The sequence below is a fragment of the Canis aureus genome, chromosome 11 (genome assembly GCF_053574225.1).
Source record: "Canis aureus isolate CA01 chromosome 11, VMU_Caureus_v.1.0, whole genome shotgun sequence".
NCBI lineage: Eukaryota > Metazoa > Chordata > Mammalia > Carnivora > Canidae > Canis > Canis aureus.
Genome location: NC_135621.1, coordinates 49232708 through 49249313, shown reverse-complemented (window position 1 = coordinate 49249313; position 16606 = coordinate 49232708). Strand labels below are relative to the sequence as shown.

Below are 16606 nucleotides of genomic sequence, written 5' to 3'. Positions count from 1 at the left end.
AGGACTGCTTTCTGTAGAAAAATCTTTCAGTCACTTTAAATACAGAGGTATTGTCAACATTTTCCAATAGGAAGGGAATACTATGCTGCGTAAGTAAGAGAGTTCTTACCATCTGAATAAGCAGTTACTTGTAACTGTACAGTAATTCAATTAATTATTGTCTTAAATACTTAGCTTGCTCTGTTCTGACAGGCTTTCTATATAGATGGGTCAAAGTATGGGGTGAAATGCTGAGGTGATTCCCTTTTTGTTTGTTAAACTTAAGTACGCGTATTTTAGTTGTGATAAAGGATATGATTTTATGTACTTTTCTAAAAGTTTGATTTAAACTTTTTTTTGTAGGTACTGTGTATGATGTAAGTCACTACAATGCTTTACTTAAAGTCTATCTTCAAAATGAATATAAATTTTCACCAACTGACTTCTTGGCAAAAATGGAGGAAGCAAACATTCAACCAAATCGAGTAGGTAGTTGCTATCATAAATGTTTTTTTGTTACATCGCTTTTTTTATCTCAGGGAAAAAAATAGCATTTAAAAAATATTAACTGGCCCATTTCATTGACAGGTGACATACCAGAGGTTGATTGCTGCTTATTGTAACGCAGGAGATATTGAAGGTGCCAGGTAAGGAGCTCTATAAATGTATGTTTAAGTGAACGAATTTGTAAGTCTTAAAGCCTAGAATATATTCACTCGCCTATTTTTTTTTTAAATTAAAGTTTTTTCTTAGGGAAATTACTTCACAATATTTTAATCTAGCAAATTTGGTAATACAACTTAGATAAAATATAAAGTTGTGTAAGAGGAGAAAGACAAGTGAATATTGCTATTTTAATTAAAAATTTGATTTACTGGACCAGAAGCTTAAAGTTGCTGCAATGTATAAAGTTGGCTTTGATCTTTGTAAATTGATATTTCCTAAAGGAAATGTTCTCAGCCATTTAAACTATTCATTTATAAAACAATAGTCTATCTTGCTGATTCATATAAAATCAGTTGTGACATTTATTTCTTTGTATAAATTACTATTTTTGGATGGAGGTTTTAGGAAATAAGGGATAGATTGAGATGTATAATTCACTTTTAATTAAATGGATTTTATTAAACTTTATGCTTTTTAAAGGTTAATTAGTAGTATAGAAGAAAGAATTAGGTTTTAAAAACTTGCCTGCTATTTTTACCAAGAGTAGTTCAAGATATATAATTTGATATAATTGAAATAATTTCAGGGAGTGAGATTTTCTGTACATATGTTTTTTTTTTTGTACATATGTTGTAAAAAGTGTTTTTGATGTATATTTCTAAGAAGTGTATTCATTTCTCTTTTTCAGCAAGATTCTTGGATTTATGAAAACTAAGGATCTGCCAGTCACGGAGGCAGTTTTCAGTGCTCTTGTTACAGGGCATGCAAGAGCAGGGTAATGTTCAACCTAAGATTTTATTCTCAAGCAAGGTTTAAATTAAAATAATTGTAGGGGCACCTGGGTGGCTCAGTTTGTTAAGCGTCTTCCTTTGGCTCGGGTCGTGATTTCAGTGTCCTGGAATTGAGCCTCGCATTGGGCGCTCTCCTCCACAGGGAGCCTGCTTCTCTCTCTTCCTCTCCTGCCTGCAGCTCTGCCTGCTTGTGCTCTCTCTCTGTCAAATAAAATCTTAAGGAAAAAAAAATAATTGTACAAGATTCTGAAACCATTTTTATCCCCTCAAAAATTTTGAATGTGTGAGATAGAAGAACATGCAACTTTTATTTTTTATTTAATATTATTTTTTTAGCATGCAACTTTTAAATAACTTAAATGTATCTGTTTTGTAAAACTTGTATTTGAAAATTTTCTATTTTAGGGATCCCTGGGTGGCGCAGCGGTTTGGCGCCTGCCTTTGGCCCAGGGCGCGATCCTGGAGACCTGGGATCGAATCCCACATCAGGCTCCCGGTGCATGGAGCCTGCTTCTCCCTCTGCCTGTGTCTCTGCCCCCCTCTCTCTCTCTGTGACTATCATAAATAAATAAAAATTAAAAAAAAAAAAGAAAATTTTCTATTTTAAAAGATAGGCCTGATCCAAAGCCCCTGACTTTCTAAAGTATTTTAATTGCTCTCTTCATGCCTGTGGAAAGCAGTTTCATTTTTGAAGAATAATTTCCTAAACATTATTCTTTCTGTAAAAGGTAAATTTGAGTCATAGCATACTTGACAAAAGAGGACACGTTAATTTAAGGTCTACATGATTATTATGCAATTTGGTTTCTCTTTTGGAAAAGTTGCCTGTCAAAATTTGAGATGTTTATTATTATTGTTACTTCAGAGACTGATAACCATTTTGAAATGTACTTGCTGTTTTCTGATTTTCTTTGCTAATTGGTCTAAATGGTTCATAAGAATTTTTAATTTTAATAAGAATAGGGTAATACATTTATTTATTTATTTTTAAAGATTCTGTTTATTCATGAGAGACAGAGAGGCAGAGACATAGGCAGAGGGAGAAGCAGGCTCCCTGCAGGGAGCCCGATGTAGGACTTGATCTCAGGACCCCAGGATCACGACCTGAGCCAAAGGCAGATGCTTAACCACTGAGCCACCAGGTGCCCCCTCGGGTAATACATTTTAGATTGAATGATAATACTACATTTGGCAGTATTATATTAATCTGTTCTCTTTTCTTTGAATAACTTCTAGAGATATAGAGAATGCAGAAAATATTCTCACAGTGATGAAAGAGGCTGGAATTGAGCCTGGTCCAGACACATACCTAGCATTATTGAATGCATATGCTGAAAAAGGTGACATTGACCATGTTAAGCAGGTATGACTTATGTCATGTAAATAAAAGTACTTTAAAATCATTTATATAAAAAGTAAAAGTCATTTGTGCAAGCCTGCATTCCATTTTGCATGAAACAAAAAAGTGTATTTTAATTCTGTTTTTAAAGGTATTTCTCGTAGACTCTAGTATTGAAGGAGAATTTTTATAGTTTGGTACCTTGGTGTTGATGTAAATTATTGCTGAAATATAATATTTTCTGTCTTAGAAAAGAAGTCCTAAACCTTTAGATAGTGTATGTTCCTAATCTTTAAAATCTTAGTATTTTAATTTATTTGGCTTTAATTTAAAAATGCTGGTTTCTAACTTGTTCTAATTTCTGGAACTGCTTGCAGACTCTGGAGAAGGTGGAGAAGTCTGATCTTTACCTTATGGACCGTGATTTATTGCAGATTATTTTTAGTTTCAGTAAAGCTGGGTATTCTCAATATGTCCCAGAAATTTTGGAAAAAATTACATACGAAAGAAGATATATTCCAGGTAGTTTTAAAAAATTTATTTTCATGATTTCTCTAAAAATCTGAATTAGTATTCTCTAACAATAGGGAATTGTGGTACATGAATATAAGACTCTTAAAAAGTCAGCTTAATAAGCTAAATAGCTTGAGTTAATGAACACATGGGAACATTTTGATTTGGAAATGTTTCACTATTATTTAGGCAGATATATCCTTTTGGTATTTGCAGTTCATAAGTTTGACTTTCATAGTGGTTTGCAGTGTAAAAATATTCAATTCAGTAACAAAAAATGCCTTTGTTCTCTTCCCAGATGCGATGAATCTCATTTTGCTTTTAGTCACTGAAAAATTGGAAGATACCGCATTTCAAATCTTATTAGCGTGTGCTGCATCAAGGGAGGACCATCTGAGTGACTTTGGCAGTTTCTTTTTACGACACTGTGTGACCATGAATACGGTATTCCGTCTGTTTTTACTTTATAGGCAGTGTAATAGGAAGTGAAATAAGAGTTTATTAAATGTAAGAACATATTATGAGATGAGACCAATTAAAAGCATGATGAAAACTTTGTTTCTGTGTCTAAGTTTATCTGGTAGAAAGAAGATGAGAGGTTCAAATTTTTCATTGCAGAAGGTCAAATGGTAGGATATTTGCGGATCCACTGATGTGGTGTCTTTTTTTTTCCTAGCCTGCAGAGAAGCTGAAAGACTACTGCAAGAAGTTAAAGGAGTCCCAGATGCACACATCTCCTTTGCAGATCACACTCCAGTGCGCTTTAGTGGCCAATAAGACTGGTACTATATTCTCATCATTAAAACCGACATAAGTAAGTTTTGCTGAGGTAGCTGTGTAATATTTTATGGTATCTCTTTCAGATTTGGCAAAAGCTCTGATGAAGGCTCTGAAGGAAGAAGGTTTTCCTGTCAGAACTCATTATTTCTGGCCATTGCTGGCTGGACATCAGAAGGAGAAAAATGTTCAAGGTTAGATTTTGCCTTTTACAGATTTGTAATGGTTCAGAGATCCGGAATAAGTTTCTACACATATGTAGTTGAATTCTTAGGGAAGGCAAACTTTTTTCTGGGTAGTAGATCTTCTGAAAAAATAGAATTGACTTAAATCATAGTCAAGAATTGGGTAAGCCTTTATAAAAACATAGTGGATTTCTTTCATCTTAATTTCATTTCTGACTTCATCTCTGATCTTGATATTCAAACTTGAGGGTGTAGTTTTAAGTGGTTCATTATTTTTTTTAAGTTTTTCCAAAACCTCTTTAGTTCTTGATTTTGCATATACTATTTGAGATTAGTTTGTCTAGCCTTATTCAAGAAAAAGTTCTATATATAATCGAGCCATTTTCTTTGTGGACCAGTCTCCTTAACTGAGCCAAGTTACATAATAAGAAAGACAGGAAAACTTATTGTAAAATGAGTGCTCATGACCTGACAGCCTGCTGATTGAAGGACAGAAATGTTCAATCTTCCAGGTTCTTAAGTACGTTTAAGCATTTAGCATACTTTTCCCTTGTACACATGGGATGCCTATAGGATATGAATAAGAATTGAACAAATATTAAATTTTAGAGTACAGTATCTAATTCTTTGGTTTGCATTATTGGTAATTCAGAAAGAGTAGTCTCATAAAAAGATGCTTTTAACAGAAGTACTTCCCCCTTGGGGAAACAAAAAATGGTCTTTTTCATTTTATCTCACAGTATAATGTGCTTTAGAATGAGATGCAGAGTTGTTAGTATGACATTGGGTGACAAACAAAATGCACAAACAACAAAAAAAGTGCTTTTAGCAGACTTTCATATTGCAATTTTATTTTAAATATATAGTCGTCTTCTGGTCTAAAGGAAATAGTGAAACAAGTATTCCCTAATTGTTTCTGGCTATAAAAGTCTCAAAATCCTTTTTAGAAAAATCTTCGTGAAAACAATATGCTAGTTGATTAACTCTTTGCATATCCTCCTGTTCTGAAAGCTCCAGGAAGTAACCTTTAACCCAGTATTTTTGAACCAGAGAAAGTTTACATCATTCCATGAAAATCTTTGGGCATATAAGTGTTGTCCATCTCTACACAGATAAGAAAACACTTTGGAAAATACCCCCATTGAATATTTGTTCATCAAGAAAATTTGCTTTTTTCAATCTTATGGCTGTATCCAGACTTGAATTGCTTACGACATTTTAACAACTTAGTAAACATAAAAGAATTCAGGTAATTTCTTTTTATAGTTATAGCTCAAACTAGTAGAAAAGTGGGCTTTATGTTGAATCCATCCTTTCTTGAAATCTTATAATTTAGATTTCAGAAGTGCTTTTGTTGAAAGCTCACTTTATATTAATGAAACAACTGAGAGCAGGAGAGAGATTCAGTGACAGACCTTATGTTCCACACCTAGCTGTCAGTTATGCTGGGATTAGAACTGAGGATTTCTGTTCTATTTTCAATTCTCTTTTTAAATACCATAGTACCTCCACATTAGACATTTGTAAGTGTTATGCTGTATTTAAATATTATAAAAAGTCTTAACTATTAAAAGTTAGATGCCAGTTTTTGCATCAAGGACATTTTAAAAAATGGTATCAAGTTTTTTAATCAGCGAAGGTTTTATCTAGAAAAATACAAAAGCTGAGAAAGGTAACTTGAAAGTACATGATAGTGTCAGTTATGTTGCAGTTTTTAAAAACTAGTTTCTCCTTTGCAGGAGGTCCAGAGATACAGTAAAGTATGTATTCTACAATTTTCCTTCATGTAAAAACAAAATGACTCTATGTATTCTATATGGTTTCTTTAGGGTAAGGTAAGAAGGTCACGTTTTTATTAGTGCAATGGCCTTGTTCTTTGTCCAGGAGAAGTCCTATATAAACTGGTAGAAAGAACAGAAGAAAATCATGGCTGCAGTGATGGAACATGTAGAGGAGTGTTTTGTTTGTTTGTTTTTTAAGATTTTATTTATTCATCAGAGTCACAGAGAGAGAGAGACAGACAGAGACAGAGAGAGGCAGAGACACAGGCAGAGGAAGAAGCAGGCTCCATGCAGGGAGCCTGACATGGGACTCGATCCCGGGTCTCCAGGATTATGCCCTGGGTTGAAGGCAGCGCTAAACCGCTGAGCCACCTGGGCTGCCCCAGGAGTGTTTCTTAAGGACTAGATAAAACCTTTCAGGAAACCAGAGACCGGTATTTAAAGGTCAGATCAAACTGAACCAAGAGTTTTCAACAACACTGTGATCATATTATTACTGAATTCTAGAATTATTCCGGCTGCTAGTTCAGCCATCACCAACCCCTAAGACAGATTCTCAGAATGACTTCTTCATGGCTCATCTTAATAGTATTTTTCTCTGTGGCACAAATGGAAAAGTCACCACTTAGAATGTTAGCAGATTGACTTACATGAGGAAATAACCCATAATGATTGAAGATTTGCATCCCTGGATATATTTAGAAAACATAAAAATCAGAGGTATGGAAGGGATAAAATATAGAAGGAAGGGCCAATATGAAAGCCTAAGTGCCAGTTAAGTGGTTGAATAGAGAATACTTTTCAAAAACCAAGAAATTGCTTCTAATAGAATGAGTGCCCTGGGTAGAGTCTAAAATGATGTGGAATAAAAAGTCATAGTTGGTAAAAGTGGTTCAGGTAAACCATTTATCTTTCCCAAAAGTTTGAATTACTTCAGTTCTTAGAAAACTTTGGAGACTTTCCTTTAGACTCATAAACTTTGTCATGACTGTCTGAAAAATTTTTATTAGATTGCCTAGTCTTAGTTTAGGTTTTATAAGTTCATAGAGGTTTGGGATCTTTGTTTATATCTGTTAATATATGATTATCTTAGTCTTTTTATTTTAAAAAGAACTATGGATTGTATTTTTTAGGAGGAGGTAAGTAAGTATGTGGGATCAGTAACACTTTCTCCTTATTGATAAGTGTTTCTGTCTTCCCATCATTCAGTCAGTTATTGAAGTGAATATCTTTGTGTGCTCCTTCAGAATGCCTTGAGGGAGTGACTGAACTTACCCTATCAGAAGGTATAGATCCAGCTTTTCTTTTCGTCTTCTTTTTTTTAATGATATTTTTCAATTATATGACACAGAGCACAAGCAGAGGGAGTGGGAGAGGGTGAAGCAGGCTCCCCACTGAGCAGGGAGCCTGATGCAGGACTCGATCCCAAGACCCTGGGATCATGACCTGAGCCAAAGGTAGATAGATGCCCAACCAACTGAGCCACCCAGGTGCCCCCTCAGGTTTTCTTAAACCAACTTATGTTCAGTTAGAAAAATATGTAAGTTAACACAGGTCATTTAAATGAGCAGAATGCTCTCTTCCCCTAATACACATGATTGGAAAAATGATGAATTAAGAGAATAAAGTGTATTTGAAGCATAAATATTGGAGTGAAGTTTTGTACAGAAATAAGGATCCTGTATTTACAAATAACTTTTTGGCCTATTTTCAGACAACAGAAAATCAAATATATAGTTACCTTACTGTACTACATTTATTCTATGTGTCATCTGAAGAAATTTAAAAAATTATTAGGGTATTTTAAGACAGCTAAAATATTAAATAGTTACTGTACTTTTAGGGTTTCACACATTTTTCTCCTTTAAATGATGACCCTAAAAGCCAAGTAGAGAGCTTTATTTTCATCATTCTTACATTATGGACAGGGACTATTAAAACTCAGTTTTTGAGGGGATCCCTGGGTGGCGCAGCGGTTTGGCGCCTGTCTTTGGCCCAGGGCGCGATCCTGGAGACCCTGGATCGAATCCCACATCGGGCTCCCGGTGCATGGAGCCTGCTTCTCCCTCTGCCTATGTCTCTGCCTCTCTCTCTTTCTCTCTCTGTGACTATCATAAATAAAAAAAAAAAACCAAAAAAAAAACAAAAAAAAACCTCAGTTGGTGGCAGAACAAGTACTTGGTCCCAGGTTCTTTTGATTCCAGGAAAAACTGTAGGTTTTTGCATTTTTGTTGTGTTACAAGGCACCTATGAGATTTGATTTTTTTATTCAAGATATGTCTTTGATCTTGTAGTACTCACACATTTTAACACTTTTGTTGGGATCCCTGGGTGGCGCAGCTGTTTGCCGCCTGCCTTTGGCCCCGGGGCGCGATCCTGGAGACCCGGGATCGGGTCCCACCGATCCCCACGTCAGGCTCCCAGTGGAGCCTGCTTTTCCCTCTGCCTGTGTCTCTGTCTCTCTCTCTCTCTGTGTGACTATCATAAATAAATGAAAGAAAAAAAATTAAAAAAAAAACTTTTGTTAAAAATGAAGATTGACTTTTTTTTTAAAGACTTTATTTATTTGTGCATGAGAAACGGGGGAGGGCAGAGACACACAGAGGGAGGAGCAGGCTCCATGCATGGAGTCTGACGTGGGACTCGATCCTGGTATCCAGGATCATGCCCTGGGGTGAAGGCAGCGCTAAACCACTGAGCCACCCAGGCTGCCCGATTATTTGACTTCTAAAGACATTTCCAGCTTTGTTTACATAGAGGAGTAAACCACCCCAAAAGACTGAGTTGAAAATCTTGTTAAGTTGACCCCTGAACAGCAAAGGTTTGAATTGCACAGGTCTCCTTATTCATAGATTTGATTTTTTTATGGATATAGTACTATAAATGTATTTTCTCTTTTTTAAATGATTTTCTTAATAACATTTTTTCTGTAGCTTACTTTATTTTAAGAATATAGCATATAATATACAGAATATATGCAAATTGGCTGTATATGTTATTGATAAGGCTTCTGGTTAACAGTAGGCTATTAGTAGTTAGGTTTTTAAGGAATAGTATGAAGTTACATGCAGATTTTCAATTGCTCTGGAGCTGGGATCGCTAAGCCCTGTGTTGTTCAAGAGTCCGCTGTTGATATTAATCAAAACTAAAGTGATACTAGGATTCTTATTCAGTATGTTCTGTTTTCCCTATTGTCCTCAATCTTCCTCTAGGCCTAGGCCTCAAGAATTTCTCCCACATCTGTAGGTAATATTTATAATTCTTGGTACTTTGTTTCTGTCCATTCACTAGGCCTTATAGGTCAGAAAATTATTCCATTCATTGAGTGCCTTGACACACTGACTTGCTGAATCTAACACAGATGGTAGTTAGGAAGGATTAAGCCAAATGTTATTTGATAAAGTGTCTAGAAGACACAGTTCCTGACCTATAGCTATTTTTAATGTGTAATTTAAGAAATGATGGCTCAGAAAGGTGAAGTTACTTGTTCAGATCTATACAGCCATTAAGTGCCAGAACAAGATTGAAAACTAGGTCTCTTTAAACTTTGAGCTTGCTTTTGTTTTATAATTTCAACGAGAATCTTATCAGAAGTATAGCTATTTATTTATTTTTATTTTTTAAGGATTTTATCTCTTTATTAGAAAGAACACAAGCAGGGGAAGCTGCAGGCAGAGGGAGAGGGAGAGGCTGGTTCCCCGTTAAGCAGGGAGCCCCATGCAGGACTCTGTCTCAGGACCCTGGGATCAGGACCTGAGCTGAAGGCTGATGCTTAACTGGCTGAGCCACCCAGATGCCCCCATAGCTAATTTACTTTAAACCATGGTCATGAAAGCAGTCATTACTGGTAAGGAAGGACATTAAGAATGTTAGATTAGCACAAGTCTGTTGTTATGAGTAATTGAAAAGCAATTAGCTATATACCTTCCTCCCAAATGCTTTAGTAATCTTTGCATATAAAGAGGAGTATAGTGTGATTCGCCGTCTTTTATAATAGTTATCAATGTTACTAGTAGTATTTCCTAGTGAATTGTTAGAGGAATACTACTAAATTTTGCTTTTAAGTATTGGTAGGCTTGTTGTGTGCTCTATGGACCAACTACATGCATTTTCTCCTAAATTTGTAACTAAGCATTTGCTTTGTCTTTTAAGGTTTTTTTTTTTTTTTTGGGTATTATATTTATACTGTTAAAAATATATTTAAACATCTAAGAATTTGAAGATCCATTAGGTGTTTTTAAATATAACAAACTGTTTAACCTGAATAATAATCTGAATTTTATCTAAAAGAAATGTGCAGGTATTTAATGTAGTCACAGTTGCCTGTGTATTTCTGTATTCAGCAGGAATTTACAATCAAGTATTTGTACTTGAGAATATTACATAAAAATTTTATTGAAATGTAACTTTTCTGTAGAGGATGTGATAGGGTAAAACTAGGGGCTTCTACGGATAGTTTTTTTTTTTTTTTAAGTTTTATTAGAGAGAAGCACAAATGGGAGGAGGGACAGAGAGACAGGGAGAAGCAGATTCCCCACTGAGCAGGGAACCCCATGTGGAGCTAGGATTGTGACCTGAGCCAAAGGCAGACCCTTAACTCACTTAGCCACCCAGGCGCCCCTAGGGGAAGTTTTAATGTGAAAGTAATGAAACTAAGGAAATGAGTTTTAAAGAAAAGTCCTCTTATTAAACTGTGGCCTCTGTCAAATTGGGTGACACCTGAGTCATTTGATAATTTTCTAAATTAATTGGTCTGATAAAAAGAAATCAGTTTGCACTATTTGAACCTAACTATAGCTTTGGAAAACATGAAATGATCTTTTAAGAAGTTAATAAAAGATCTTTTTTTGAGTGGAAGAAAGAAGCAACAAACGCTTTAGTAGATTTTCAGTTTTAATTATAATGAGAGAACAATTTTCTTAGAATCAGTTGTTCCTTATCTATTTTTATTCCTGTAACTATGAAATCAGAAGTTAATAACAATTAGGGGATTTTTTATATAAGTGTTTAAGAACACTTTTGTCTTTGACAGATCCCCTCTCACCCCCCTCCGCTCATCCCTTCCCTCTGCAGTGTTTGTTCTGGTCCAGTTTCATTGTGTCAATCTATCACTGCTTTGTAATAGCAGTGATGTTTTATGACCTCTGTTCATTTGGGTGCCAGAGGTATTAGGCATGTTGCTCAATTGTTTTAAATTTTCTTACCATTTCTAGAATATTTCCTTAGCACTTTCTACTGAATTAACAGAGAGATGAAGAAAGGAGGAATTAATTTCTTTTTTCATTTATCATCTTATTTCTCAGTTCTGTTGCTTTTCTACTTTCTCTTTTTAGACAAACAAAATGAGTAGTTTTTCCTACATTATGATTCAGAAAGTAAATGAACTGAACTTTCAGATCTTTTGTTAATTTATTCCAAGTATCTCATCTGTGTGCTTCTAAATTTAATCTTATAGGTATAATTGAAGTTCTCAAAGCAATGCATGACATAGGAGTAAGTCCTGATCAGGAGACATACATAAATTACGTGTTTCCATCCTTCAATAATGCGAAGTCAGCTCGTGCTGTTTTGCAGGTGAGTACAAGAAGGTGTGGTTTTAATTTCATAATTAAAGACATTTCTTTCCTCCCTAATTGTTTAGTGATAACCAAAAAAAAAAAAAAAAGTCATTAAGCAGAGTACTAAAAATGTCATTGTACAATTTTCTAAAGCTTTGTAAAAATATTGGTTAGTGTAAAGTTAAGTATCATGGTTAAACTTAAAAAACTTGGAAAGGCAAAGCAATAATTTTCTTGTGTGTTGAAAGACAATAGGCCAATATCAGGAAAAAAATGTAAATAAAACAATAGATGCTCCTTAATCTATTGTAACTGCAGTTTTCATTTTTTGACTATTTTGATTTGTATATGAATTTTCATAATATCCTCTTTAGTATACTTACTTTTTTTTAAAAAAATGATCTTTTGTTTGACTCCAGCATTATTTTCCTACCTAGCACTTCCTATTCCCATCAGAATGGGAATCATTTATGAAGGGGCATAGAAAGAAATTGACTTAGAGCGCATTGGATCAGCAAGGGTTGCACTTTCACTTTCACAACAAAGTGCTATACAATTAGGAACAACATGGCAGAGCACCAAACACTTTTAATAAGAAATACTTTGTTCAAAAGATCTGTTTCCTACATGGTTATTCACATAAGCCTAGGTTTTCCTAATATTTCTGGAGTGTTTTTTTCTTTCATTGAAATAATTACATAATTACAATCCTCTTAAAAGCAGAGTTTATGTCTTGAGTGTCTTTACTTCTCTTCCCTGAGTACTTAGAGTATTTTGAGCCTGTACTATACATACTTTACTGTTAAAAATATATTTAAACAAAAGTAATTTTCCCATATATTCTTCTCCACAACCTACCTACTTTTTTCACTTGGCACTTTCTATTACACATGTAATTCTACCAATTATTTTTTTATGGTTGCATGCTGTTTTATTGTAGGGATATACCATTATTTATTTTTGGTTATTGCTTATTCTTGATTGGGTGGTTTTAAATGTTGTGCTATTATACAGTGATTCAGTAAATGTATTGGAGCTGAATTTTGGCTCAGATACTTCAGTTCTTAAACAAGTGATGATGTTGGGACATGTGACTAGCCATTTGGAGTTAAGTAAATTAAATTTGATCTTTACCTTACCATATGTCCCAAAGTATCATTTTAGATTGGTGTGTTGAATTTTTATTTTGTTATGAATGAGAGAACTGTCCTAGCGCCTTCAGTAGTAAACTCTTCCTAGAAGGAAGGCTTTCTAAGGGTAACTGATTATCTGAATTTGAAGATAAGCATTTAATTTGGAATGTTGGAACTCCATCTCATAGCTTTTGCAAAAGTTCTGTTAGTTCACATATTCTAAAAAATGATTTTTTTTAAAGGAAGGATTATCAAAGACTGTGGTGATATAAAAAAAACGGGAAAATGGGAAATTTGAATGGCATATCAAAATATTTTTAGCTAAAGTGTGTTATTGAAATATGCTTTATCCCTAGGAAAATGGATGTCTGCCTGAAAGTACTGTGTTTTCACAAGCTGAATTGAGAAGTGAAGCAGTTAACGGGAACTTAGCCTATATTTTATCATTTTGTAAGTATGAAACATTAACAGTAAACTTGACAGGTATTGATTTCAGTTACTACTAAGGGCATGTAGGGTAGTTGGTGCCCTTGATAGCTACCTTAGAGAAGGTCAAGGTCAAGGTATCTTTATATGTTTTTTATGTATTTTGCTTAAGTCAGACTGATAAGACTGTTTATGATTTGAACTTGTGGATAATTTGGAAATAATTTTAAAATTAAAAGGAGCTTGGAGATAACATAGTGGTAGATTTGTACCAGAAGACTTGAGTTCTGTTTATAATTAAACTGCTAATTATGGGACTTGGAACAGGTCTTTCTGTTTCAATTTCATGAAATGGGGATAGTGTTTCTTAGCTAGCTTGTAGGAGTCAGTGTGAAAAAAAATCATTTGAGATACTGTTTCTGAAAGTGTTTTCTAAACTAATGCCTCTTATAGCTATTGTTAAATGAAGCCCATCACTTCTAGACCTCATTAACCAAAACATAGCAGATGTTTATTAAATGCGTATAAATTCTATGATGCTTTACAGTATGCATCACATGTCAATAAAATTACCTATACTGATAGATGAAGAAAGGTGCAGAGAGGTTAAGTGATTTGGTCAGTTAGTGATTGAGCCAGAACCAAGATATTCTGATTTTAACCTTACTGTTTCACCCTGTTACAATGTGCTAATAAGACCTTGCTTAAAGTCTTCATTTTTGAACATGTCTTTTTTTTTTTCAAGAGACTATTAAATCGTTTATTGATTACACATGATAATGGACGATACACAAGCTTTAATCCCATCTATAATTTTATCTGATACCATAATTCAATTTAGATATATTGCATAGGATGTGCCAACAATCATAATAACCAAATAAACTCCAGGACTTTGCTTGGGTGACCCTTTTAACGGTGAACTCCAGGTCACAATACATTAACTGTCAGTTCAACCACACCAAGGTTTGTGGAGACAATGGCTTCTGTGCCCAAGCAGGTTGCAAATAAATTTCGAGTGGAACCTGGCATCACCCTGAAGGAATTCTAACTTCACACTGTTGGGGTAGTTTACCAAGATGGCTTCAGAGTAGACTAACTTTACACAGCACATTTAAAAAAAGACACATTTATTCAGCGTCATGATCAGACTATTACATTTAGCAATCAACAGCATGGGTGCAAAAAAAAAAATCTACATTAAAACCCTTTGTTGGAATGCTTTACACTTTCCACAGAACAGAAACTAAAATAACCTGTTATACAATTAGTCACAAATACAGTCCTCAAGTTTTTTGCCCATACACATGAGTATTGTCTAAAACATGTTTTCTTTGTAGCAGCTAGGCCCTGCCACCACTGTGCTTGGCTGAGTTCACAAATCTGTTGTAACATGTAGCTTCCCTGTCACTTCTCTGGCTCTCCTCTCCTGCTAAGCTTTGTTTCCTGGCAGTAATTAAAACCTTCTGCCACTGCCATAGCTGCTGCTGCTGCTGGAATCCAAAGTTGCTTCCGTCATTACCAAATCCGTTATAGCCATCCCCACTGCCACCGTATCCACCACCACCTCGACTGCCACCGAAGCCACCTCGACCACTGAAGTTCCCTCCACGACCAAAGTTGTCATTCCCACCAAAACCACCTCCACGACCATCACCAAAGTTTCCAGAACCACTTCGGCCTCTTTGGCTGGACGAAGCACTAGCCATCTCTTGCTTCCATAGGGCTTTCCTTACTTCACGGTCGTGGCCATTCACAGGATGGTATTTTTGAATGACAATCTTGTCTATAGAGTCGTGGTCGTCAAAGGTCACAAAAGCGAAACCTCTCTTTTTGCCACTGCCTCGGTCAGTCATGATCTCAGTCACTTCAATTTTCCCATACTGTTCAAAATAATCTCTTAGATGATGTTCTTCAGTGTCTTCTTTAATGCCACCGACAAAAAATCTTTTTCACAGTTAAGTGGGCACCGGGTCTTTGAGAATCTTCTCGGGAGACAGCCCTCTTTGGTTCCACGACTCTTCAGTCCACCTTGTGCGGCCGGGCGTTCATGGCCGCGTCCACCTCCTCCACGGTGGCGTACGTGACGAACCCAAAGCCTCTGGAGCGCTTGGTGTTGGGGTCTCTCATTACCACACAGTCCGTAAGCGTCCCCCATTGCTCAAAATGGCTCCTCAGACTCTCATCGGTCGTTTCGAAGCTCAAACCTCCGATGAAGAGCGTCCGCAGCTGCTCGGGCTCTTTGGGAGACTCTGACTTAGACATGACGGCGGTAGGAGGGGAGACTTTAATGATGCTTACTCGGCGGCGTCCAGGGGCAGAAAGCCATTTTTGAACATGTCTGTGACATTACCTGTTTTTCTAATCTTGTGAAAAGGATACCATTAAAAACTAAAACACACAAACATCAGTTTTTAGACCCCTAAAATGTTAGAAGTTAAGCTGGGATTGATGTGTATTCAAACTGTATAGGTGGAAGCATTGTAAAAACCATATTATTGGTATTTTAAAAATTTTTTTAAAGATTTTATTTATTTGTCAGAGAGAGGAAAGAGCACAAGTAGGCAGAGTGGCAAGGAGAAGAAGGAGAAGGAGACTCCTCACTGAGCTAGGAGCCTGATGCGGGGGTGATCCCAGGACCTTGGGATCATGACCTGAGCCAAAGGCAAATGCTTAACCGACTGAACCACCAGGCGCCCCTATTAACGGTATTTAAAGTAGTTCATCTTAGTATTATAAGAAAAAGGCAAGTGTTCAGTATGAAAAATGGTGACTGTTATTTTCGTTAAAGGTTGGGTATTGGGCAGCCTGGGTGGCTCAGCGGTTTAGCGCTGCCTTCAGCCCAGGGCCTGATCCTGGGGATCCAGGATTGAGTCCAATGTGGGGATCCGGGATTGAGTCCCATGTTGGGCTCCCTGCATGGAGCCTGCTTCTCCCTCTGCCTGTGTCTGTGCCTCTCTCTCTCTGTGTCTCTCACGAGTAAATAAATAAAATCTTAAAAAAAAAAAAAGTTGGGTATTAATGCCGGCTGCTATCTGAGGGGGATTTTTGCCTTCCACTCAGTATAATATATAGATTTGCCTTACTGACAGGAGGAAAACAGAAGCATTAGCAGAAGAATCTGGGTACACAAGGTGCATACCTGAGAGCTGCCTTTTCCCTTTATCATATCATCCGTTCCACTGCCTTGTCAACCTTGATTTTTCAGACTTGTTTGTTGCTACGGAAACTGAATGGCTTTTTTCAGCAGCTTTCATCTTGCTGAGATGTTTCTGGTCACCTTTTTAAGGAATAAAAACTTGACAGTATTCTGTAAAATACTAATTTGAGTAGTATAAAAATAACTTTTTAAAAGGTTGTTTATGAAATTTGAAAAAAATTCCAGGAACTTTAGGAATAAAGAGTATTTTAGCCACTCCTATCAGTGCCCTCCCCTCCTGCTTTGATTTACAGGTCTT

General features: G+C 36.0%; 1 protein-coding gene and 1 pseudogene across 1 annotated transcript in view; one reads left to right on the top strand and one right to left on the bottom strand.

Moving 5' to 3' along the window:
* LRPPRC (leucine rich pentatricopeptide repeat containing) overlaps positions 1-16606 on the top strand; it is a 112686-nt gene that overhangs the window by 21217 nt on the left and 74863 nt on the right. The window contains exons 4-13 of the mRNA XM_077915239.1: positions 343-464; positions 568-626; positions 1334-1420; positions 2673-2799; positions 3153-3297; positions 3587-3732; positions 3965-4070; positions 4152-4259; positions 11487-11605; positions 13079-13172. Of these exons, the coding sequence (XP_077771365.1) occupies positions 343-464; positions 568-626; positions 1334-1420; positions 2673-2799; positions 3153-3297; positions 3587-3732; positions 3965-4070; positions 4152-4259; positions 11487-11605; positions 13079-13172 (1113 nt within the window). The remainder of the gene's footprint in view (positions 1-342; positions 465-567; positions 627-1333; positions 1421-2672; positions 2800-3152; positions 3298-3586; positions 3733-3964; positions 4071-4151; positions 4260-11486; positions 11606-13078; positions 13173-16606) is intronic.
* On the bottom strand, positions 13225-15456 carry LOC144323138 (heterogeneous nuclear ribonucleoprotein A1 pseudogene; annotated as a pseudogene).